Source organism: Oncorhynchus mykiss, chromosome 25, assembly GCF_013265735.2.
Source record: "Oncorhynchus mykiss isolate Arlee chromosome 25, USDA_OmykA_1.1, whole genome shotgun sequence".
Classification (NCBI taxonomy): Eukaryota; Metazoa; Chordata; class Actinopteri; order Salmoniformes; family Salmonidae; genus Oncorhynchus; species Oncorhynchus mykiss.
The window spans coordinates 21858179-21883482 of NC_048589.1; the positions used below are offsets into that span (position 1 = coordinate 21858179).

The 25304-nt window shown below is 43.1% G+C and overlaps 1 protein-coding gene across 3 annotated transcripts in view; it reads left to right on the forward strand.

Moving 5' to 3' along the window:
• LOC110505603 (BTB/POZ domain-containing protein 7) overlaps window positions 1–25304 on the forward strand; it is a 48512-nt gene that overhangs the window by 19726 nt on the left and 3482 nt on the right. For all 3 annotated transcript variants that reach the window (XM_021584925.2, XM_021584924.2, XM_036962495.1), the window contains 9 exons: window positions 7430–7653; window positions 9433–10569; window positions 22560–22768; window positions 23323–23398; window positions 23680–23840; window positions 24003–24146; window positions 24276–24465; window positions 24565–24743; window positions 24890–25285. In XM_021584925.2, the coding sequence (XP_021440600.2) occupies window positions 7572–7653; window positions 9433–10569; window positions 22560–22768; window positions 23323–23398; window positions 23680–23840; window positions 24003–24146; window positions 24276–24465; window positions 24565–24743; window positions 24890–25285 (2574 nt within the window). In that variant the 5' untranslated portion in view covers window positions 7430–7571. The remainder of the gene's footprint in view (window positions 1–7429; window positions 7654–9432; window positions 10570–22559; window positions 22769–23322; window positions 23399–23679; window positions 23841–24002; window positions 24147–24275; window positions 24466–24564; window positions 24744–24889; window positions 25286–25304) is intronic.

The following is a 25304-nucleotide window of genomic DNA, read 5'->3' on the forward strand; positions in this document are numbered from 1 at the left end:
CTCAGGGGTTCTCTCTTCATCCTGGATATTCAAATTCTCTACACAAATCCCCTTTAAGCCTGGCACAGTTTTATTAGGTTTTAGTGTATTGCAGTGTGGATATTTGGTTTACCATTGTGTGTATTGATTAAGAGCGTGTGGTTTTCCTGGGAGCCCCTGGGAGGCTGGTTAAAGAGCTGCTCAATGGGAGCAGACACAGTGATTTATTAGTGTGCTGGAGGAAAAACTGCCTTCTGAGATAAAGCAGATCTCCCATCACATTGGAATTCCCCGCCAGCCTCCCAGAGGGTCAGGAGCTGCTAGACTGTGTGTGTGTCTTTGTTGGTTTTGGGGAGATGGGGTTGTTGATGGTTACATAATCTTTAGTTTTGTATCAAAAATTGTTTTGCTATAGGCAATGTAAATTACGTGATGTATTATGGCAATTTCATGGTAACGGAATTACGCTTTGACTCAGTTTATTCACTTTAAAATGTATGCCCCAAAAAATTGATTTCAAAGTTTAACAAACCATACAACTCTATTAACCAATTCCACAGAAACATGTACAAAACTAATTTAGTAGAAGAACTGTGCAGATGCAAACTTTGGTAATGTAATTACAGTAACTTTGGTAACATAATTACAAAAACTGTTAAATATCTGCTCCGAATTAAGATTCAAAGATGTCTGCAGAAATAACTGGGTGTTAGCTTTATTTTTCTTATTATATATATTTTTTTGTGCTTTTTACCCTTTTTTATCCCCAATTTCGTGATATTCAATTGGTAGTTACAGTCTTGTCCCATTGCTGCAACTCCCGTACGGACTCGGTAGAGGCCAAGGTCGAGAGCCTTGTGCCTGCTTAACCCGGAAGCCAGCAGGCACCAATGTGTCGGAGGAAACACCGTGCAACTGCCGACTGTGTCAGCATGCATGGACCCGGCCCGCCACAGGAGTCGCTAGAGCGCGATGGGACAAGGACATTCCGGCCGTCCAAACCCTCCCCTAACCGGACAACGCTGGGCCAATTGTGCGTTGCCTCATGGGTCTCCCATTCGCTGCATAATTATTCCCCTGATGTTTCACAAGTTTGGACATCCCAGTACAGTAGAGTACAGTACAGCATAGATTACTGAACTATACTCTACTTTTCTTCACTGTATTGTATTGGACTGTAGTCTACTGTGCTCTACTCACTGTACAGTACTGTACTGTACTGTGCTATTCAAACTTGTGAATCATACACTACCAGTCAAAAGTTTAAGAACACCGTTCTCATTCAAGGGTTTTTCTTTATTTTGACTATTTTCTACATTGTCGAATAATAGCAGATGGCTACTTTTAATAATTTGTTTAACACGTTTTTGGTTCCTACTGATTCCATATGTGTTATTTCATAGTTTTGATGTATTCACTATTATTCTACATTGTAGAAAATCGTACAAATAAAGAAAAACCCTTGAATGAGTAGGTGTTCTAAAACTTTTGACCGATAATGTACATATATGTTAGGTTCGGATGTGGCCCGGTCCGTTTGTGGACGTTAACATAACGGCCAACAAATTTCAACTACTTTTCAATGTCCATGGACGCCCAGTGTCGGCCGGTACTCAGTGAGTGTAGATGCTGGTTACAGTAAATGGAAAGAAAGGTGGCACCTGGGTAGGTGTCAGTAAGAGCTGGGAGAGGTGACATTAACTTAAGAGTGAGAGCGAGAGGCAGAGAGAGGGAGGGGGGAGGAGAAGGGGAAAAGGAGAGGGAGGGTTTTTCCACCAGACAACAGAAAGACAAATAAAACCGTTATGAGCTGAAAATAACAGTATGCAAGTGGAAGGGAGGACAGTAGCAGGTGACCCAACTGTGGTTTATCACTATTATGATTTCCCATTGTAGCTATTTCAGTTGCAGTAATTCTGTTACAGATTTTTTGGTTCATGAGTTTTAACCACCTAATACTTGATAAACGGATTTCAAATCAGTAAAATCACTATAAATAATTGGTACATTTACCATTACTTAAAAACCTCTTTGGGCTGAGATCCCGCTAACGGGATCGATATGACAACAGCCAGTGAAAGTGCAGGGCGCCAAATTCAAAACAACAGAAATCTCATAATTAAAATTCCTCAAACATAGATCATAGTATTTTACACCATTTAAAAATGGTGTAAAAGCAGGTATAGGATATGGTAAAAAGAGTATGTGGCCTTTTCTGTAGCCTAAAATCTGGAGATAAAATGTTTGACAACGTAGTGAGATGGATGCTTTTTACATCATGCATGTTTCTCCGATCAAATAGCCTAACCTAAATGGTGCTTAATCAAATAAAAAATGTGCTGTCATGTTAACAAACAGTATATCCTAAAAACAGGATAGGTCCAAGTAAAATGGACAATATGGAAGGGACAATCACAACTTTTGTCCAGAAGTTTCACCCCATTGTCATGATCAGCTGTTCATAGCGAAAAAGAAAATACTTCTGCATAGTTAAATAAAGGTTCAATAAAAATATATATTTAAACACATTGTGAATAGGCTCACGGTAACTCCTGATAAAGTTGGATAGCTGATATTCAGAGCTTAAATGGCCAAATTGATTAGTCATGGGAATCAGGGTTGATAAAGCCAATGCAGTGACCTGTTTTACAAACGGTGGGCTTACCACATGGATGGGCATTCATGAAATTCCATTGGGGCCAACATGGTAGGCTATACCCCAGTAAGCACGAGCTGACGTCTTTTTTTTGTTCCTGTCTGGATCTGACATCTTTGTTTGGTGTTTTACAAACAGCAGGCTTTCCACATAGTTGGGCATTTGTTGGGGTTCGTTCCTCCTTGTGCCTTGTCAATCATTGGCTCATTGGTGAAATTAGCATTATGACAATAAGGTCCCATATTATTTTATCATCCCCGAAGTGATGTCACTGCCTACGTCATTATCTTTTATTCATGAGACCAAAACCATGCCTACACAGCTATATAAACAAGGCTTTTAGTGTGTTATCTAAAAGCTTAGCAGTAAATGTCCAAGTTGATTTATAGTGGAATGTCTGACAAGTCTTATCTTCTACACTCCCCTGCAGAGTTCTGTCTCAGTCACACATTTCTCAGAGGGGTCTCTTTTATAAGAGGCAGAGAGAGAGAGAGAAATAGAAAACAACTGTGGAACAATATTAAAACCTCAATATATTGTTAATCTGTAGTCTAGGACCCTATAAATGTAAAGAAGGAGGGGTCTTATAACCCCTCCCCTTCTATTAATACAACATAAGCATAATCAATTATTCTAATGCATCCATCATTTGGTACATCCCCAATCATGACCCCTAGGTGAACTCCTGACACATTCATAAATTACTTTTGAACTTTAATTCAGAAGCAAAAATTTGCTTGATTTCAACATCCAGAAAATACATATTTTCATCGTCTGGAAAATACGTATTCTTCAATGTCCGGAAAAGATGCCTCTTCAACATCCTTGAAAATATGTATTTTAAACATACAGAAAATATATTTTCACCTTTCATTCAGAACCTTAATTTAATTGTAACTCAAAGTCTGGAAAATACATATTTTAGACATCTTTTCAATGTCATTTTGCTTACTGGGGGACTATTGTAGTTTTGTGAGGGGGCTGCATCTTTTGGTCTCACCTAGGGTGGCAGAACGGCAAGGACCGGCCATGCTTCACATATTGGTGCTAATTGGTCCTTTTCGATGGAAATTCCCATTTATCGTTTGAAAACTGACAGCAGCAGACCAGTAGCAGACCACCGTGACTTGTACTTGCCAACAGACATAAAGACTTGCAGATGGTTTACTTCATATTTCAGATCTCAAACTGCTGTCAACCACAGTTCAAAGTAGGGTTAGGTCCAGGTTTGGTCAATGGAGGAGCTACAGTACCTAGTGAAAGTCTACACACCTCTTGCACAGTTGTCATTTTGCTGCCTTAAAATTACATCTAAAAAGGGTTTAAATTAAAAATTTTCCCTCCATATCTACACAACCTGCTCCACATTTTCAAAGTGAAAGAAAAGTATAGAAATGCTTGAAATGAATAGTAATGTCTTCACACCCCAGAGTTAATACTTGGTGGAAGCACCTTTGTCAGCAATTACAGCTGTAAATAATTTTGAATTAGATTCTACCAACTTTGCACAACTCTTAGAGCAACATATACAATGTCGTCAGAAAGTATTCAGACCCCTTAACTTTTTCCATATTTTGTTACGTTACAGCCTTATTCAAAAATTAATTCAATTGTTTTTTCCCTAATCAATCTACACATTATACCCCATAAGGAGAAAGCAAAAACATTTTTTTAGAATTGTGTGATTAGTTTCCGGAAACTAGGCTCACTACTTCACAGGAGAGCCATTTGAACGTAACCTTTCTTTTAAAATCAAAATGCGTTTTTTGGCAGAAATGCCTTCTGGAACATGTGAATTTACTTGCATGTGCCTTAATAACAGACGTGTATGCCATCTGTAAATACGAATCAAATTGTTAAATTACGAGACTGGTTGGTTTAGCCACAGAAAACGACAGCAACCTTCCCGCTAGCCATGATTGGCTGAGATAATGAGTGGGCTGGACATGCCGAGAGATGAGTTCGGATTGGTCTGCCATGAAGCACGCTTCTGTCTATTTGAGCTGGTCAGTATGTGTAGGTAATCCTGTCTAACGCGGCTTTAAAAAAAATGTATTGTGTAGTAGAACTGCATTAGTGTTGCTCTCCACTTTCTGGAGGACCGAGTTTTTAAATCAGTGGAATTAGAGTATGATAGCTAAGGACATGGAGAAAACACCGGTCTCCAAATTACATCTTCAAACTAAGGGCAACCATGGCATTCGTGACAGGAGAGGCGTCCATTCATAATGTATATGGGTAAGATAGTCTAGCTAGCTATATTTTCAGATATTACACATTTCTAATTTTGACAAAGTCATTTAAAGTTAAAGTGTACTGTTAGCTAGCTTGCGAACGTTAGCTAGCTGGCTCACTAGCTAACGTTACGTGTATGGTCTTATTATTCGTATCTCAGAGCCATTTGCTTTGCTAGTTATAGCCTAATGTTAGCAAGCTAACATTGAACCTGGTTGGTTAGCTACCTGTAGATTCATGCAGGGTAGTAACGTCATGAGTTGGGATCATGGTTAATTGTTTACCTAGCTAGCTAGTTACATGTCGGTTCTCTCACATTAGCCAGTTATTTATTTATTTATTAAAATAAATATGAAAGGAGCAAAGCCCAGGTAAAAAGTTGAAAACCTGCCTCAGTCTTCTGAATACCTAACCCTGGATGAGAGTTTTTATTTTTCAGTGGGACAATTACACACATTTTAATGCCAAGAGTTGTTGAGCGTTCCTGAGGGGTCCAGTCTCAGTCCTGACTTACAGCTGCTTGAAAATCAGTGACAAGGTTTAACTATTGCTGTCCTTAAATGATTCCCAACCAAATGTACTGAGCTTCAGCAATATTGAGTTGTGCAGAGTTGTTATTCTCTTATTCAAACTTATTTTCAGCTTTAATTGCTGACAAATGTGCTTCCACAAAGTATTAACTTTGGGGGTGTGAAGCCATGCGCAATCAAGCGATCCTTGTTTTTTATTCATTTTTTTTTTTTACATCTATTTTTTTCTTTCACTTTGAAAATGTGTAGCAGATCATAGCTCTGTAGAGAAAATATCTAATTGAATCCCTTTTTAGATTTTGTTTTAAGGCAGTGAAATGTGACAACTGTGCGAAGGGTCTGTAGGTCTTGCACATATATAGCACATATAGAGAGTGTTATACAAGAAGAAGTTAATGATTTGATTTTCAAAAGGAATCTTCATCCTCTATCTGAAAAATATATATTTGTTATTTTTTAACTTCTTACGGCTGAGATCCCGTTAACGGGATTGATATGACAACAGCCAGTGAAAGTGCAGGGCGCCAAATTCAAACAACAGAAATCTCATAATTAAAATTCCTCAAACATACAAGTATTTTACACCATTTTAAAGATAAACTTGTTGTTAATCCCACCACAGTGTCCGATTTCAAAAAGGCTTTACGACAAAAGAACACCATCTGATTATGTTAGGTCAGTACCTAGTCACAGAAAAACAGCAATTTTTCCAGCCAAAGAGAGGAGTCACAAAAAGCAGAAATATAGATAAAATTAATCACTAACCTTTGATGATCTTCATCAGATGACACTCATAGGACTTCATTTTACACAATACATGTATGTTTTGTTCGATAAAGTTCATATGTATATCCAAAAATCTCAGTTCACATGGGCACGTTACGTTCAGTAATGTTTTGCTTCCAAAAATTGTGCAATTTACAGAAATACTCATCATAAATGTTGATGAAAATACTATTGTTATGCATGGAACTTTAGATATACTTCTCTTTAATGCAAACGCTGTGTCAGATTTCAAAAAAGCTTTACCGAAAAAGCACACCATGCAATAATCTGAGTACGGCACTCAGACACAAAAACAAGCCATACAGATATCTGCCATGTTGTGGAGTCAACAGAAGTCAGAAATAGCATTATAAATATTCACTTACCTTTGATGATCTTCATCAGGAATGCACTCCCAGGAATCCCAGTTCCACAATAAATGTTTGTTTTGTTTGATAAAGTCCATCATTTATGTCCAAAAACCTCCTTTTTGTTCGCACCTGTAGTTCACAAATCCAAATTCACGACGCGCAGGCCAGACGAAAAGTAAAAAAAAATACATTACAGTTCGTAGAAACATGTCAAACGATGTATAGAATCAATCTTTAGGATGTTTTTAACACAAATCTTCAATAATATTTAAACCGGAAAATTCCTTTGTCTTTAGAAATGCAGCTACCTCTCATGGGAGCGCGCCTGAATGAGCTCATGGCCTTCTGGCAGACCTCTTACTCAATCAGCTCTCATTCTCTCCTCCTTCACATTAGAAGCCTCAAACAAGGTTCTAAAGACTGTTGACATCTAGTGGAAGCCTTAGGAAGGTCAATCGGACCAAATTTACACTGTATCTTGGGTAGGCCAAGAGTTGAAAAACTACAAACCTAAGATTTCACACTTCCTGGTTGGATTTTTTTCTCAGGTTTTTGCCTGCCATGTGAGTTATGTTATACTCACAGACATCATTCAAACAGTTTTAGAAACTTCAGAATGTTTTCTATCAAAATCTACTACTAATATGCATATCTTAGCTTCTGGGCCTGAGTAGCAGGCAGTTTACTCTGGGTACCTTATTCATCCAAGCTACTCAATACTGCCCCCAAGCCATAAGACGTTAACAATGGGGGGGTTGAGATCAGTCGAAGTAACAGGATATATGGTTATGTATTGACTAATACAATTCAAACAGACCAATTTCATCAGGCCTTGATCCCCATGGCACGTTACTCAAAACAATACAATGCTCCCTCTCCTTTCCCCCTCTCAGGCATGGCAGGTTGGGCTTGGGTGTCTAAAGAGGCTCAGGACCTGAGAGAGAGAGCCGACGGCTGAGGAACTAAGCACTTCTCCTGGGCAGAATGAAGATGCAGGAGGCGAGATCCCCGAACAACAAGTGAAGAAGAGTGACGATGGGTGCTAATGCATCCAGCTACCCGCACTCATGCTCCCCTCGTACAGGGGGGAACACACAGACACAACAGACCTTCATAGGTAAGTTTCAATGTAATAGTGTATGTATTTACCTAGGCAAGTCAGTTAAGAACAAATTCTTATTTTCAATGATGGCCTAGGAACAGTAGGTTAACTGCCTTGTTCAGGGGCAGAACGACAGATTTGTACCTGGTTAGTTCAAGGATTTGAACTTGCAACCTTTCAGTTACTAGTCCAACGCTTTAACCACTAGGCTGCCCCAACTTTGTTTCTTCAAAGTCCTCAGTGGGACATATCATCAGTGTCCACAACAGACCCTCATGGCAAGGATATGAACATAGATAAATGATATGCTTAAAATATGATGCATGATACAGCGAGGTTGGTGTCACCTTGATTGGGGAGAACGGGCTCGTGGCAATGACTGTATCGGAATCTGTGGAATGGTATCAGATACATCAATCACATGGTTTCCAGGTGTTTGATGCCATTCCATTTGCGCCGTTCCGGCCATTATTATGGGCTGTTCTCCCCTCAGCAGCCTTCACTGCGATACAGGAATGTGCAAGTCATTGTGGAGGGTGGTTGGTTGGAGTTTATCTTTTCAGTTCCAGCAACTGATTTAGGCTCTAGTTTTTACAAACTGAGTTCTGTCAGTCAACTTTTTTTTCTTGACTTATGAAGTTGAAGTCATCTGTGTCTGGTTTGTTGGAAGTGTACAAGCTGCATTCTATCAGTTTTATTTTCTCTTGCGGCTCTCGCAGAGAACTGTTCAGTCATCCACCGCTGCCTCTATGTTCATTTCCATTTCAGACTCCAAGCATCAATCCCTCATTCATTTTCTAGGCCTTATTGATGGCCATTTATGAGTGGCTGCTTATGAATTTACTCAGATTTTATAGGCTTTTTGAGATAGTTTTGGATTCAATCAATGTCTGCGTAAGGAAAACCCCAGGCGTTTATATTCATTTTCCTGTTGCGCCTTTCTTGTCTGTAGTCCTAGATACATACAGTAGGTCCAAGCTCATGGAGATTTGATTGAGTTGAAAGCCCTGTAGATTTCAGAAATAAACTGATGTTGTTTCCAGTTCTAAGGATTGTTGGTTGTAAGCTGAAGTCGCTGCTGTGCAGGCGTAGATGGAGGTTGATTCACAGTATTAGAATGACTACTATGTGGGTCACTGTGATGGATGTTCATGGAAGGGAGGCCATAGAGAGACTTTTCTATTTGGCAGTGTTGCCTCTGACGCAAGGGTCCCCTGTCTCCAGCCAAACATCACTGATATTAGGGGTAGTTCATTTGTGTATGGCTGGACAAGTGTATTGCATAAGACTACATAGGAGGGGGGACTTTCCTACCCCCAGACTGACAATCCAAAACATTGTAGTCCATGTTCTACTTGCTGTTGTCCTCTAATTCCATCCATGCCTTAATCAAAGTCAGCTTTATTGATGCTTGTGATGACATCTGATGTAATTTTGATAATGATGGCCTGTTCCTTGACACAGACAGTTGAATTATCTGTGAAATGAGACTGGGGCACTAGATCAAGGGAGTGCCAAGCACGCTATGGGGGAGTTAGAGGAGAGTGTCTAGACTGCCAGGTCAAATGACCAGCCTAGGAGGAAATACCGCTTGGGTTTCATATGGTCATGATTTCAGAATTGAACAGGCAAACTGGATAATATCAAGCCCGAGGAATTGACTGCATTTATAAAACGGCTGGGGGAAAACAAGATACGTGTATCATATTAATAAAATCCTGACATGACTTCTTTCCCATTTCAAAAAACAACCACAACATTTGAGCCAGCTGACCTCTGTGTTATGTGTTGCAGGGACGTCGTCATACTCCCAGCAGGGCTATGGCTGGGAGTCCAAGCTGTACAGCCTGGAGCAGAGTCACGACAAGCCCCATGACAGGAAGAAGAAGAGCCTGGGCCTGGCCACCCTCAAGAGGAGGTTCATCAAGCGCCGTAAGTCCAGCCGCTCTGCCGACCATGCCCGCTTGATGCGGGAGCTCCTGACGGGGTGGGATGTGCGTGATGCCAACTCCCTGGTGGAGGAGTACGAGGGCACATCCTCCCTCAAGGAGCTGAGCTTCCATGCCAGCCTGGCGCGGGCCGAGGCACCCAGCCTGCAGCGTGACCTGTCTGCCCTCTACCAGCACAAGTACTGCACCGACTTGGACCTCATCTTCCAGGACACCTGTTTCCCCGCCCACCGCGCTGTGCTGGCAGCCCGCTGTCCCTTCTTCAAGACCCTGCTGTCCTCCTCCCCGGGGTACGGTGCCGAGGTCCTCATGGACATAGAGACGGCAGGCATCGACGTGCCCATGTTCTCTGCACTGCTGCACTACCTGTACACGGGGGAGTTTGGGGTGGGCGGGGCGGAGGACACCAGGCTGCAGAACGTGGACGTGCTGGTGCAGCTGAGCGAGGAGTTTGGCACGCCCAACTCCCTGGAGGCAGACATGAGAGGTCTGTTTGACTACATGTGTTACTATGACGCCCTGCTCAGCTTCTCCTCCGACGCGGAGCTGGTGGAGGCTTACAGCAGTGGGGGGGCTGGAGGGAGCGTGGCCACAGGGGGCGGTGGGGGGCTGGGCTCCACAGATGAGAACCTGAGGGCCCACAAGGCCGTGCTCTCGGCCCGCTCGCCCTTTTTCCGGAACCTTCTGCAGCGGCGCATCCGCACGGGGGAGGAGATGACTGAGCGCACACTCCAGACACCCACGCGCATTGTGCTGGATGAGTCCATCATCCCGCGAAAGTACGTGCGGGTAATCCTGCACTGCATGTATACAGACTTGGTGGAGCTAGGGCTGGTGATGAGGGGGAGCCCCTCGGCCGGGAGCCTGGGGGAGGTGCAGGTCCTAGTTGCCGGGGGCAGGGGAGGAGCCAGCACCTGCACTGAGGAGGCCATGGAGCTCTACCACATCGCCCTCTTCCTTGAGTTCAGCATGCTGGCACAAGGTAAGCTACGGTATCAACCATGAATGAATGGTTCTCAGTAGAGTGTGCTGGTGTTTACATTCAACCTGGCGGTACATGTTGAGGTCATCCCAGATCCCCTTATAATCTGTCCAGTATATGATGATGAATGGTAGTCTGGGAGACTGCCTGTAACAGCCAGTGAGAATATACTTTGATGCTTTATATCATTTTAAATCTGGGCTGCGTAATGAATTTGAATGTCAATCTGTCATGCTAGGAGTGTTATTTTAATGGCATGGGTGTCCACGTGATATTGCCCTTGGCTCTGTGACAGTATGGGTCTGACTGGGGATGGATATCCTCATATAACTGCATCTCTGAATGCTGAAATCTATCATAGGTTAGCAGGACAGGAGTGTGAGCCAACTTCAAGGCTTTAATGTAGACTGGGCATTGGCACAACTGAAAAAGCTATCTCAATTGATCCATCCATGCACAGATTGTTTTGGGGGACTGATTTCAAACAATTTGCAGGCCATTGTAATTTCAACGTATTTCTATCTAGTTTAAGATGTTTAAGAGTGGCCTGGAGTGTTTTTTAACCCCAAATAATAATTTACAAAAAGATATACCATAAAACTTAAATCAATAGCCCAGGTGTTTATTTGCTTCAATCACTGAACACAACATTAGAGACAGGCTTCTATTTGAGCCAGGTGCCTATTTCCTTAATGCACACAGCTTTTGCTCATTTGTATAGGTAATTGTTTAATTCCAGCATTTGCTTCCATCCTTTTAATTAATGTGTTGATTTCCTGCACTAATTTATCATTTACACACTGTCCTGTTTATTTTTCTCTCAGTATGCCTCTGTTTCCAGATAATTATTATTCTGTCACAAAAAAATTCAAATGATTATTCTCCTCTTTGACTGTGCATGTTTGGCAGTTCTTATTTTCACCACTAGAGGGTAATCAGACGATTTCTGGGGGTCTGTTAGTGGTGCTTGAGACAGCTGTTTGTTCACCCACACCTGCCCGCAATTGCTAATAACTAATCCGCAACCGCCCCACTATATGTGAAAAAATGAAAATCTGAGGCCTGCAACCGACCCTAACCCGCTAATATAGAAAGTGAAAGATTTTTTGACGGGGGTGCAATTTTTTTATGCCTGATTTTAAGGACCGTCCAAACCAAGGACGATAACTATAACGGTCACTATAACGAATAAGAAAATAAAATGTGTTCAAATTTAAGTGAACAGGAGCGTTCAGACTACAACGACTATAAAATATTGACAACTGATCAAAAACGCGTTCTATTGAAGCGGTCTAGGTGCGTAAGGCTGCTCAGAGAGGAGAGAAGGCAGAGCGCACGCTAAGCTTGCCTGAATAACTGGGCATGTGTGAGCATATTGGTGGGCCACATTAATTATAGTACAACTTGGGTGAAGGATGTGCCTTTCTGTACCTTAGCTGTCGAGAAAATACCCATTACTGATCCAAGTGGTTGCCTAATCAGGCCAGAACTAGATTATTATTATTCAGAATGAAACATGCATTCAAAACTCAGGGATTTTTAGCAGATATTGAAATTGCATATTCACTGTAGTTTACAGCCTAGAATATAATTATTTATAAAAATGCATTATTGCATTGTGTTGTTATAGCCTAGGTGTGATCATTTTCTTGTCCCTAAAAAGTTGAATCAATTGGGGAGACTTCCGAGCTGCGTGCCTGCAGGGACTGGGAGCGCAGTCTAGGGAGCACACTATCCTAGGCTACTTGTCATTTCATAATCTGATGTAAAAATATCTATTTCAATGTGTAAATCCATTGGGTATAGGCTATTCGCTGCATTATTAGGCCTAATATTTAGCTAACGAATGATGGGTTGCATACACTTCTAACTTATGCTGCACATCTCTACCAACGGCAGGGTAGCCTAGTGGTTAGAGCGTTGGACTAGTAACCGGAAGGCCGTCATTGAAAATAAGAATTTGTTCTTAACTGACTTGCCTAGTTAAATAAAGGTAAAATTACAAAAATTAAAAACTGGGCAAAACTGGTTGAATCGATGTTACCAAGTCATTTCAACCAAAACAGTGTGATAACATTGAATCAACGTGGAAAACTGTTTGGATTTGCAAAAAGTTAACAACATAAGGTCATTTTTACACCTAACTTTTAACCTAAATCCAATGACATGGTGACTTTTTATTTCATTTTTTCATTCACATTAGTTGAACTGACGTCTGTGCCTAGTGGGTAGTCTGTCTTCACAGTTCTCTTTGTGCAAATACGCACCTGACCTCTCCACTGCTTCTCAGCTACAGCTATTCCTCCTAACACTTGGAGTCCCAGGAAAAGCTAGACTACAATGGCTTGTTGTACATTTAATTCAAGAAGTTTATTTACTAATAGCCTATCAAGGAGCGATTTCAGCTTGCTGAATGTAAAATAGGAGAGTTTTAAAGGAGAGAGAGCACACCATGGTGTGATCAAAGTACACCACATGAGTGGCCTGCTAATGTACCTTTCTGGAACTTGTAAACTGTCGAGAATAGAACTAAACTGATCCATATGGTTGCATAATCAGGCCTAGGCTGTATGCAGTTTTTTTTGTCAAGAAGCATTCAAAACAGGACGTTTGAGCAGTTATTCAAATTAGCCTAAATCATTGCAGTTTACAGCCCTAGACAATAATTGTGCACTACCTTGATAACAATAATACTTTCCTCATTGCAGTGTGTTGTTGTAGCCTAGGTAGAATAATGTTATTGTCTCAACGTAGGCCTAATCAATAGTGGAGCTTTGCGTGCCCGACTGCTGCCTGGAAGAATGTACACATCTACCATTTCATAACTTAACTTTTTTTCTTGCACTTTGACAGGCAACTATTTATATCTACACTATTTAGCTAATGAGGAGCCTAATAATAGGGGGGCGGCAGGTAGCCTAGTGATTAGAGCGTCGGACTGGTGACCAAAAGGTTGCAAGATCGAATCCCCCAGCTGACAAGGTAAACATCTGTCGTCCTGCCCCTGAACAAGGCAGTTAACCCACTGTTCCTCGAATGTCATTGAACATTTTAATTTGTTCTTAACTGACTTGCCTAGTAAAATAAATAATTACAATTATCTAGCTAACATTTAGCTACACATATCCAGCTGTTCCTGTGCATAATAGGCTACGCAAGCCACTCCGCTATTCCTCATGTGAAATCTCAGGAAAAGGTTTAGGCTGCAAAAGCTATAGGACATTTATTTTGAGCTTTTTTTTTTTATATAGTATGCTTAATAGCCTTTTCATGGAGAGGCTCTTGCCTCTTGCTAATTGCTGAATGTAAAATAGGCCTAGGCCAAAGGAACTGTCAGGGAAAGTTATGGAGAGAGAGTGCATTGGTGTGATCACTTTGGCCAGTGATCATAACATTGTTGCGCTGATGCATTACAAATGGTTCTGGTCCTTGGTGTGGACGGTCCTTCAGATAGGTTTCTGTTCTATCAGTCCTGACATTTTGGTAGGCTATTTGTTAGTCTGTAATTGTCTGTAATTAGATACATGCAGCTTCTCCCCTGTCATTATCTGTTGCCCTAGAAGACTAAATAAACCCGTACTCACCAGAATAATGCCATAAATGATAGAATGAAGGCTTTAATCCAGTTGACATCGGTAAAGTTGTCTCTGTCATCTCTGCTTCTTTCACGGAGCAAAGACGTTTATGGACCGTGGAGAAATGCAATAACAAAAAAAGACTGGAAAGATTTTCTGTGCAAAATGTCCAAATGACATCAGTTTGACCCGTTGTAAGGATATAGAAAGCTGTGAAAACTGATCAGATTTCAGTTTGGCTTGGATGCCTATTTTATGTGGTAGAAATACAATCAGCTTGTATGATTCTGATAAAGATAGCACCCCCACAGATGGTATCTAACTGCACTTTTCACATTCTCTTAAGATGCTGAAAGAAAGAAATCATATTTCTCCACTCCTGCTCCCAAGTCAAAATTGACCTACATCTGGTTTCTAATTTTACTGCAAGAAATGCTTAATTGTGTAGGAGTTAATATTACTGCTATGTGATAGGTTAAAGACCTACAGTCGGTGTCCAGAGTTTCCATTTAACCCATCTGAACAGTAGGCTACAGTTCCCTTGATGTGCCATAGGCTTATTTGAAGTCTCGTCTTGTGACTGTGGAATTTGTATAGTGCCTCATAATCGTCACACATACTGTATATATATATATATATATATATATATAATATATATATATATGTATATATATATATATATATATATATATATATATATATATATATGTGTATATATATATATATATATATATATATATATATATATATATATATATATATATATATATATATATATATATATATGTGTATATATCTATATATATATATACACACACTACATGTGGACACCTGCTCGTCGAACATCTCATTCCAAAACCATGGGCATAAATATGGAGTTGGTTCCCCTTTGCTGCGATAACATCTTCCACTCTTCTGGGAAGGCTTTCCACTAGATGTTGGAACATTTCTGCTTGGACTTGCTTCCGTTCAGCCACATGAGCATTAGTGAGGTTGGGCAATTAGACATGGCTCGCTGTTAGCGTTCCAATTCATACCAAAGGTGTTCAATGGGGTTGTGGTCAGGGCTCTGTGCAGGCCAGTCAAGTTCTTCCACCGATCTCGATAAACTATTTCTATATGGACCTTGCTTTGTACACGGGGGCATTGTTATGCTAAAACAGAAAAGGGCCTTCCCCAAACTGTTGCCACAAAGTTGGAAACACAGAATCATCTAGAATGTCATTGTATGCTGTAGCGTTAAGATTTCCCTTCACTGGAACTGAGGGGCCTAGCCCAAACCATGAAAAACAACCCCAGACCATTATTTCTCCTCCACCAAACTTTACAGTTGCCACTATGGATTTGGGCTGGTAGCGTTCTCCTGGCATCTGCCAAACCCAGATTTTGCCAGATGTTGAAGTGTGATTCATCACTCCAGAGAACGCGTTTCTACTGCTCCAGAGTTCAATGGCAGCGAGCTTTACACCACTCCAGCCGACGCTTGTCATTGCGCATGGTCATCTTAGGCTTGTGTGCAGCTGCTCAGCCATGGAAACCCATTTCATGAAGCTCCTGACAAACAGTTCTTGTGCTGATGCTGCTTCCAGAGGCAGTTTGGAACTCGGTAGTGAGTGTTGCAATCGAGGACAGACAAGTTTTACATGGCAGTCCCGTTCTGTGAGCTTGTGTGGCCTACCACTTTGGCTGAGCCGTTGTTTCTACTTCACAATAGCAGCCCTTACAGTTGACCGGGGCAGCTCTAGCATGTCAGATATTTGACAAACTGACTTGTTGGAAAGTTGGCATCCTATGACAGTGCCACGTTGAAAGTCACTGAGCTCCTCAGTAAGGCCATTCTACTGCCAATGTTTGTCAATGGAGATTGCATGGCTGTGTGCTCAATTTTATACACCTGTCAGGTACAGGTGTGGCTGAAATCCACATACGTTTGTATATATAGTGTTCTTATTTTTTTACTCAAACCTCCCCGGGCCAGATTGAATGGGCTCGTGGCCCAGATCCAGAGCCGTATGTTCCCCACCCCTACTATAATTCCTATGGCTGTATTCTCCATATATCCTCATCTCAAATTCCCTGCTTGTTTTGGTAAAGTTTTTGTCATTTGCAGACATTAGGCCAGTTTAAATGGAAAAAAACAGGTCTGTTTCTCTGCCCTCCCTCCCAGTAACAGATTGCTCCAGGCAGGGGGTTGTAGAGGTCTCCAGTGACAGACAGTCTTATTGATACACAGCTCTGCTGAGCAGAGAGCCAGCCAGCGCTGCTGTCAGGGCTCCATCACTCCTTTATTTATCACAAGACAGCTGCCCTCTCTCCTTTGCTCTCCCTCTCTCTGGCTGCTGTCACTCTCAGCACTCTGAGTTGACCCCCAGAGCTCCCTAGAATGTCAGATGGAGACGAAAGCGGAGCTGTTGTCAGTTTATTACCATCACCTCCCATTGCAATGAGAGATGGTGTTTTAAACCTGAGGGGGGGTTGCTCTCTTCATGACTGTGAGGTTCAGTTGAATATAAATGTACTAAGTCACACATGGGAGGTATGTTGTTTCTCACCTCCGCTAGGCAGCGGTCATGATGATGTGTGGTGTGCTGCTAAGGGAGACCCCTCACACCTTTCTCTGACAGCTGAGTGACAGGTTGAATTATTTGAAAAACCTGCCCCTCCGTCAAAATACACCTTGAAATATCGATATATAGAGAACTGAGGGTGAAAAGATTCCATTTGCCCTTCTGTCTTCAACAGCTACATTCCATCTCTCTTGGAGATCGGTGTGGTTTTGACTGTATTACAGATTCAGTAGTAAAGTCCCTGATTATGGCCATTGCCCACCCACTCCATCACACAGGCACAGGGATTAGTGTATTGTGAAAGTGGCCTCTGTCACACTACAGTCACTAGCAGCATCACAGACAGGAAACGATGTACTACTGGGCCGTAGAGAGGATTAAAACCTCAATCTGTCAGACAACAAACACAAAATGTTAATAACAATAACATTTTTATTTCTAAAACGTTCCATGTAAATCTCAAAGTGTAGGGTTTCCTCACGAAACTAGAAAAAAATACCATGATTTTGGGGATTTTCACAACATTGTATCTTAAAGCATAATTAAGAAATAATGAATTGAAGTTGGAACATTTGTGACATTTTGGCCTTACCCAGATCTCCTTTAAGACTCTATAAGGTTTCATCTATAGGTGCTACAAAGCATAAAATGGTGTCATATGACGCTTTACCGCTCGCTCCGTAATATGAGTTGTTTTTTTATTTCAATAACGATTGTCTTACATTCATTTAGGGATTAGTGTATTGTGGAAATGGTCTCTGTCACGCTACTGTCACCAGCAGCATCACATGCAGGAAACTACTGGGCCATAGAGGCAGAGACAATGGGATGATTAAAACCTCAATCTGTCAGACAACAAACACATTATGTTGATGACAATAACATTTTTATACAGCTTTATGTAAATCCCAAAGTGACTGTTAAAAGAACATAGAGCACAAAGAACACAAATGAAGTCACTGCACATAATACACAACACTAATACGTGGAAAACTTGAGAATAGATAAGGGGTTGGAGGAGTGGAATAGTGCAGTCAGTTTGCCGGTTATGAAGGCACAGTGGAAGAGATGGATCACACACACAGCTGGCCAGATCCTCCTTCCCCCTCCCTGCGTTGTCACTCTCAGGGTCGCCAAAGCAGCTTTAGCACCAGGCAAACTGTCATCCCTTCAAACCTCCCCTCCCCCTACTCCAAGCCCCTACTCTAGGGTATTTATATCGCCTCTCTCTCTCCCACAGAGAAGCAACATCAGTTCCCATGAAACCCCATGTTGTGTGGAATGGCTGTGGTGTATGTTGAGTATCAAGGTCCTCTCATTTTGTCTGTGCTATAGCCCTCTATTTACTTCCCTGCTTTTCATCTCTCCATATTCCTTTTTTTCTTTCTCTTTCCTGTGTTAGTTATCCTCCTCTCAGTGACACACTAACCTTTTAACATGCACACACACACACACACATGATTGCACACACACACACACTCACTCATGTGTCAAATGAGCTGGGAAGGCCCATGATTTCATTTCCATGTGACAACCTTAAGTGACCTCAGCTGCCTGTCAGAGACCTGGGTAGCTGCAAGCTATCTCAGGAGACACTTGGTATGCTGATGTCCAGGGCTGTGGTGGAGCTCTGTCATCTGGCAGTCTCTTCCTTCTCCTCTTCTATGTGACTTCACTGCTTCCTATCCGTCTGTTTGAGGCCAGGGTACACTTTCACTAGAGGTAGGGGTCAATCTGACAGCCTCTTTCTCCATCAGCAATTATCAACCTTATTAGGGAAAAGGGGATACCTAGTTAGTTGTACAACTGAATGCATTGAACTGAAATGTGTCTTCTGCATTTAACCCAACCCCTCTGAATCAGAGAGGTGTGGGGGGCTGCCTTAAACGACATTGTCGGTGCCCGGGGAACAGTGGGTTGGTTAACTGCCTTGCTTAGGGGCAGAACAGCAGATTTTTACCTTGTCAGCTCAGGGATTCGATCCATCAACCTTTCAGTTACTGGCCCAATGCTCTAACCACTAGGCTACCTGCCTCTTAGCCAGAGAAGATCACTCACTCTTTTACTCACTCTCACTTAACTGACATTAAAAGCCTTTCAAGCACAGTGAGAGTGATGATAATGAGTGGCTCAGCACACAATGCAGATTTTCTCTCTACTTCCTCTCTCTCTTTACACACACACACACACACACAGAGAGAGAGCGAGAGAGAGAGAGAGAGAGAGTAATGACTCATCTGTGGAGCCCTACGGCCCATTACAATCATAATTCATGTGCAGTGAGTTTTTTAGTCATTGATTAATACGATTAATGACCACACTGCCGCACACCTTGGGAGGAAATAAATAACGTTAGTCAGTTAGTCTTCAGAGCTGCTTGCCGATGTAAAAGTGTTAAGAGTGGTAGTGAATGGGATATGAATTTAAATCTAAACTTGGCGTTGCATCTACGAGGCTGTTGCTCGGCCCTGTGTGTGACTAACAGCCTTCCATTAGGAGAATCAGTCAGCTGTTGTGTTATGTTTTAAGGATAAGTCTTGGTCTGTGATATTGCAGTCTGATCAAGTCATTTCTCTGGTTAACAGGCAGAGCTTGACCTATGACGTGAGTGAACCCTAATGCAATTGGACCAAGCGAGACTGAATCTCCACAGATATCAGTCCAGTAGTGTTTTTGTTAGCCTTGGGCCTACTTGTGTTCCAAGCAGAGAGGGATTTCCAGTTGCTCCTGGGCAGAACTTCAGCTTATCGGTTAACTTAGAAGTTGGACTTAAACCTCAGGTAGTCAGAGCACAGCCCATCATTCTGTTTAAGTCTCTCCTCCTTCCTTTTTGTTTTGTTTGAGACAGCAAAGAACTAGGTCCTTGAGTAATCAGACATGATTCAAGTCCAGCATGGTGTTTACAGGTCCTGAGTGCAGCTGATGTTTAAGTGGGTCTGGAAATGTTGTGTTCCATAAACACAGAGCTCCAAATAAAAACAGCAAGACAAAATGCCTCATTTATTGCAGTGTCAAAGATGTGGTTGCCATAACACTCATTGTATTGATATTCTTGCCAGTCTACTAGGCTCCAGTGAATGCATAGTGCCACCCGTGGAGGGAGAGAGGAGGGGAAGGAAGAAGGGGGGGAAATGGCTTTAGTATTACATATAATGCTGATTCTAATCTCCGGCTCATAATAACAGTGCAAAGCTTTCTTTATAAGGCTGAATGGTGCTGTGAATTCTAATGGGCTAATAGAGAACAGAGCCGTCTGCTTTTATGTGCTGCTGGTCCCCAATTGGGAATCTTTACCTTTCAAAAGGATCGTGTGTGTCTGTCTATGTGTCTACCCCTGCTCAGAGTGCGAGCAGAAATATGCAGAGATGAGGACAAGATGAGAGGGATACGTCGTTACTAGTTACCACAACCACAAAGTCATAATTATGTCTAAACCCCACCTATTTCTATTCTTAAAATTTGATTTTAAACCTAATTTTGACCTTAACCGCACTGCTAACCTTATGCCTAACTCTAACCTTAAATTAAAACCAAAAGCAAATTCTAGTTATCATACATTTTTACAATATAGACCATTTTTACTTTGTGGCAATGGTAACTAGTGACAACTGAGGGATACAGAGTGGGAGGGAGGGAGAAGTGTGGAATCCATTCCCTCTTCTAGACTGTTTATGGGAGATAAAAAGGCAAAAATGCCCGTGTCCACGTTTCAACCTAATCTGTCCTCTTAACGATTTCCATCCTGCATTTAAAACTCTATGGGGGTCTGCTAGAATCTCTGCCTAGCTAATAAAAGCAAAGGAAGGGACCGAACATGTAGGTTTAAGTGTGTGTGACAGTTGAAGGGAAATAAGCCTTTTAAATGCCGAAGCAAGAGAGCAGGAGTCAATTTCCCAGAGTGCATTTTCAAAGCAGTTTCAAAGGCGAATGGTAGTGCAGCAGATCAAATCAAATTGTATTTGTCACATGCGCCAAATACAACAGGGGTAGTAGACCTTATAGTGAAATGCTTACTTATACAAGCCCTTAACCAACAATGCCGTTTTGAAAAAAAAGTGTTGAAGTATTTACTAAAATAAACTATATTAAAAAAATAACTAAAATAGAAAAATAACAAATAATTAAGGCGCAACAACAAAATAACAGTATGGAGGCTATATACAGGGGGTACCGGTACAGACTCAATGTGTGGGTGCACCGGTTAGTTAAGGTAATATGTACATGTACGTAAAGGTAATGTGATTGCATGGATAATAAACAGAGTAGCAGCAGCGTAAAAATGGGGGTGGGGTGGGGACAATGCAAATAGTCCGGGTAGCCATTTGATTAGCTGTTCAGGAGTCTTATGGCTTAGAGGTAGAAGCTGTTAAGCGGTTGTGCGGTAGTGGAGAGAACAGTCTATGACTAGGGTGGCTGGAGTCTTTGACCATTTTTATGGCCTTCCTCTGACGCCGCCTGGTTTAGAGGTCCTGGATGGCAGGAAGCTTGGCCCCAGTGATTTACTGGGCCGTACGCACTACCCTCTGTAGTGCCTTGCGTTCAGAGGCCGAGCAGTTGCCATACCAGGCAGTGATGCAACCATGCTCTCGATGGTGCAGCTGTAGAACTTTTTGAGGATCTAAGGACCCATGCCAAATCTTTTCAGTCTCCTGAGGGTGAAAAGGCGTCATTGTTCCCTCTTCACAACTGTCTTGGTGTGTTTGGACCATAATAGTTTGTTGGTGATGTGGACACCAAGATCTCACACAGCCCACAGATAAGAGTCCCATAGGAGCGCTGGTACTAGAGCTCATAACCCAGCTATTCCCAGGGCAGGGCAGGCTGCTCGGCTCCACTAGACCCATACAGAGCCAGCAGCAGCAGGGTCAGGGCTGGGCAGTGGCCACATTAAAGCAGACCAGTATCTCTGTTTGTCTGTCTCAGAGGCACACGGTGTGGCTCTATCACTGACATCACACTGCCTGGTATCATTTCCACTGTGTTGACTGTCAAAAAGAAAGCCAAATTATTGATGTGCCCTTGTGGACATGTACTAGTTTCCTATCTACATTAACATAATTTGATTGTTTGATGTTTATTCTGCTTGTATCTCGATTACAATTGCTACTATGACTACCACTATAGCCATTTCTTAAATTCTATTTCACCCCAGATTTGTTCAAATAGCTACAGTATATCAGGTACCTAATTCATAAACCTTCTGCGACTTTTAATTCGTTTTTGATTCATTTGTGTGTGTTTGCATGTGCACGAGAGTGTGTGTGCGTTTGTCCATGTTTTTTGTGTGTGTGCGGATGTGCACACATGCATGTGTGCTTATACGATGTGTGTGTCTGCGCAGCATACTTCCCTCTGGCTGCTGTGTTTACTTAGTGTGGTGAATGGGAGGTAGAGTGACTGAAGCACATGAAGGTATCAAAGGCATTTCTGTGGGGTTGTGTGTAACAGAGTTAAACCACTGCCTGCTGTTCTAGTATGTGCTCTGATTTAGAAAACGCAGGGAGGGGGTTGTGGTGCAGGGGGCTTAGGGGAAGGGGAGTGCTCCCTGTGGTGGTAAATAGGAGGGGAACTACTGCAGCCATCTGAATGGCTCCAGAAGTGACCGCTGTGTGACTGTATTGCGGGATATTTATGGTTCAATTAAATCACCCATTAAAACTCTTACCACCATTCTAACAGTGTATGACTTCCCATACAATAGATTTAAAAAATGTATCCTGGGCCCATATTGTACGTGCTGTAGCCACACAGAGGAGTTGGTTGAAGCACAAACTGACTGGACAACCAGGCTATTAAAGAGGCTGAGGTATCTAACCACTGTGGTGTGTGTTCCTGTCTCCTCTCCCAGGCTGTGAGGACATTGTGGTGGAGAGCCTGTCCCTGGACTCTCTGGTCCCCATCCTGAAGTGGAGCTCTCAGCCTTACGGCTCCAAGTGGGTCTACCGCCAGGCCCTGCACTTCTTGTGTGAGGAGTTCAGCCAGGTTGTGACCTCTGACGTTCTCTACGAGCTTAGCAAGGAGCACCTGCTCACCGCCATCCAGTCAGACTACCTGCAGGTGACTACCGCTGTCTGTGTGATTGGACTGAATGCATTTACCAATTATGTTATCCCGTCTAAATTACCCATTTGTAGTCAGTGCTTTGATTATAATGGCTGACAAAACAAGAACACTTTTTTACGTATTTTCAACCATCCAATTTTCACGTAAATCTGCGAGGCAGCTAGGGTATGATTGGTTTGATATAATTATTTAGTGAAGTGGCAACACGCACGCAGATGCATAAACACAAACCCAAACACGTGTAGTCTGGAGCACAAACTGAGTGAGAACATTCCCTGGAGGCATTGCCTTCAAGGATGGACTCTAAATGAAGCTGAGCTCTGGTCTGCTCTGCTGTGCCAAACTCCCTGGGTATCACACAGGACGGCTGAGGTGAAACGCTGTAATCCAACCAGACAAATATAACACTCAGCCACAACTACACCATCAACCACATATGCAAGCATCCTCACTACAATGTTTAACCTTGTTCTTACTCTTTTCCTTACCTATCACCATCCCCCAATCTTCTTCTCTTGCACCCCTGCCCTCCTCTCTCCCTTTCACAGGCGAGTGAGCAGGACATTCTCAAGTACGTTGTTAAGTGGGGCGAGCAGCAGCTTATTAAGAGGATGGCAGACAGGGGTAAGATAATACACTCCATAATTACCCTCAGAGCAGGCCCCCTAATGGCTCTGGGAAAATACACTCTAAAAGGCTATAAAAGAAGCCAAGTTTTATCCTTAAAATGGGAGACTCTGAAGCACCTCAGTTGTAGATTGCAGTATTTTGTTTTTGTGTAGCTCTGAACCCGACTGAAAATACTGTATCATAAAACAATAATGAGTGTAGTGTGTATGTTGGCCGTCCTAACCATAGAATGAATTACAAACTGTGTGTTTTTTGCATCTGGTTTCTTTTCCCAGAGCCCAACGTGCTGAGTGGGACGGCCCACAGTGTGAACAAGCGGGGGGTGAAGAGGAGGGACCTGGATGTGGAAGAACTGAAGGAGATCCTGTCCCCGCTGCTGCCCTTCATCCGGACCGAGCACATCCTCCCTGCCAACAGTGACATCCTCTCTGACGCGGTCAGTAGTCATGGATGATTCATCATATGTTGGCTTCAATACAGTTTCTGCTGTCAATACATAAAGTGCAATCAATCTATCTATCATGTTGACTGACCTGTCCCTCTAGGTGTGTTCTTTTGTGTTCTCTTTAAATCACCCCCCTCCTCTTCCCGTCCACAGACGAAGAGGGGTCTGATCAGCACCCCTCCCTCGGACATGCTGCCCACGACAGATGGGGGCAAGGCCAATTCTTGGTTGCGACAGAAGAACGCTGGCATCTACGTGCGGCCCCGCCTCTTCTCTCCCTATGTAGAGGAAGCCAAGGTAAGACACTCAGCATCGAGGGGTTAATGACGATTAGCAGTGCAGGTTTTCTCTGTTTGATCTCATCTCTGAGGGTTTGGGTCAGGCCGAGGTCGTACAGACTCCTAACCCGTCTCCTCCTCCCCTCAGTCTGTGCTGGATGAGATGATGGTGGAACAGACAGATCTGGTGCGTCTGCGTTTGGTGCGCATGTCCAACGTGCCTGACACCCTCTACATGGTCAACAACGCCGTGCCACAGTGCTGTCACATGATCAACCATCAGCAGATGGCCAACAACCAGTCCACCGTCCCGTCCGTGGTAGCCAATGAGATCCCAGGTTAAAGGAGAAGACTGGTGCCAAAAAGGAAGCCATTTTGTATAACATATTAGTAACATTGACATGGTCCACTAATCCTCTGTGTGTGTGTCCTGTCAGTACCCAGACTGGCGGTGGTGAAGGAGATGATCCGGAGGCTACAGGAGCTGAGGCACACAGACCAGGTCCAGAGGGCCTACGCCCTCAACTGTGGCGAGGGGGCCACTGTCAGCTATGAGCTGCAGCTGCGTGTGCTGAGGGAGTTTGGCCTGGCGGACGGGGCTACTGAGCTACTGCAGGTGAGGGGAAAGGTACAGGGAGGACCAGGTCTGAGAAAGTAACCAGGCTATAGACTGATAGACTTGGTGTACTATGCTGATGACTTGTATGCATTGTAGTTGTAGACCATTTAGATACCAATGCAAAATCTTTTGTTTATTCTCAGAACCCCTTCAAGTTCTTCCCAGAGGAGCGTTTTGGAGACGAGAGTCCGGTTCTGGCCCTGCGCCAGGCAGGACGTTGTCGAGTCAACAGCAGCCCAGCGATGGACAGCATGTTCTCAGACCTGGAGGGCCTGGCTGGGTTTCACCCCCCGCTGCCTCCCCCTCCACCCCCATACCACCCCCCTGCCACCCCCAGCCATGCCCAGCTGAAGGGGGCATGGAGGCCCCGTGTGCCCATCCCACCCCCCACCCGCTCCTTCTCCTACCCCTGTAACCGCACCCAGCTCCACGCCTCAGCCAAGCATGGTAGCCCTGACTACCCCTCTGCCCCCAGGCCTCCGCCTCCAGACTGCACCAATCCCCAGGCCATGGGTCGAGCCCTGCTCGCAGAACCACAGGTGAAGGTCCACATGTCAT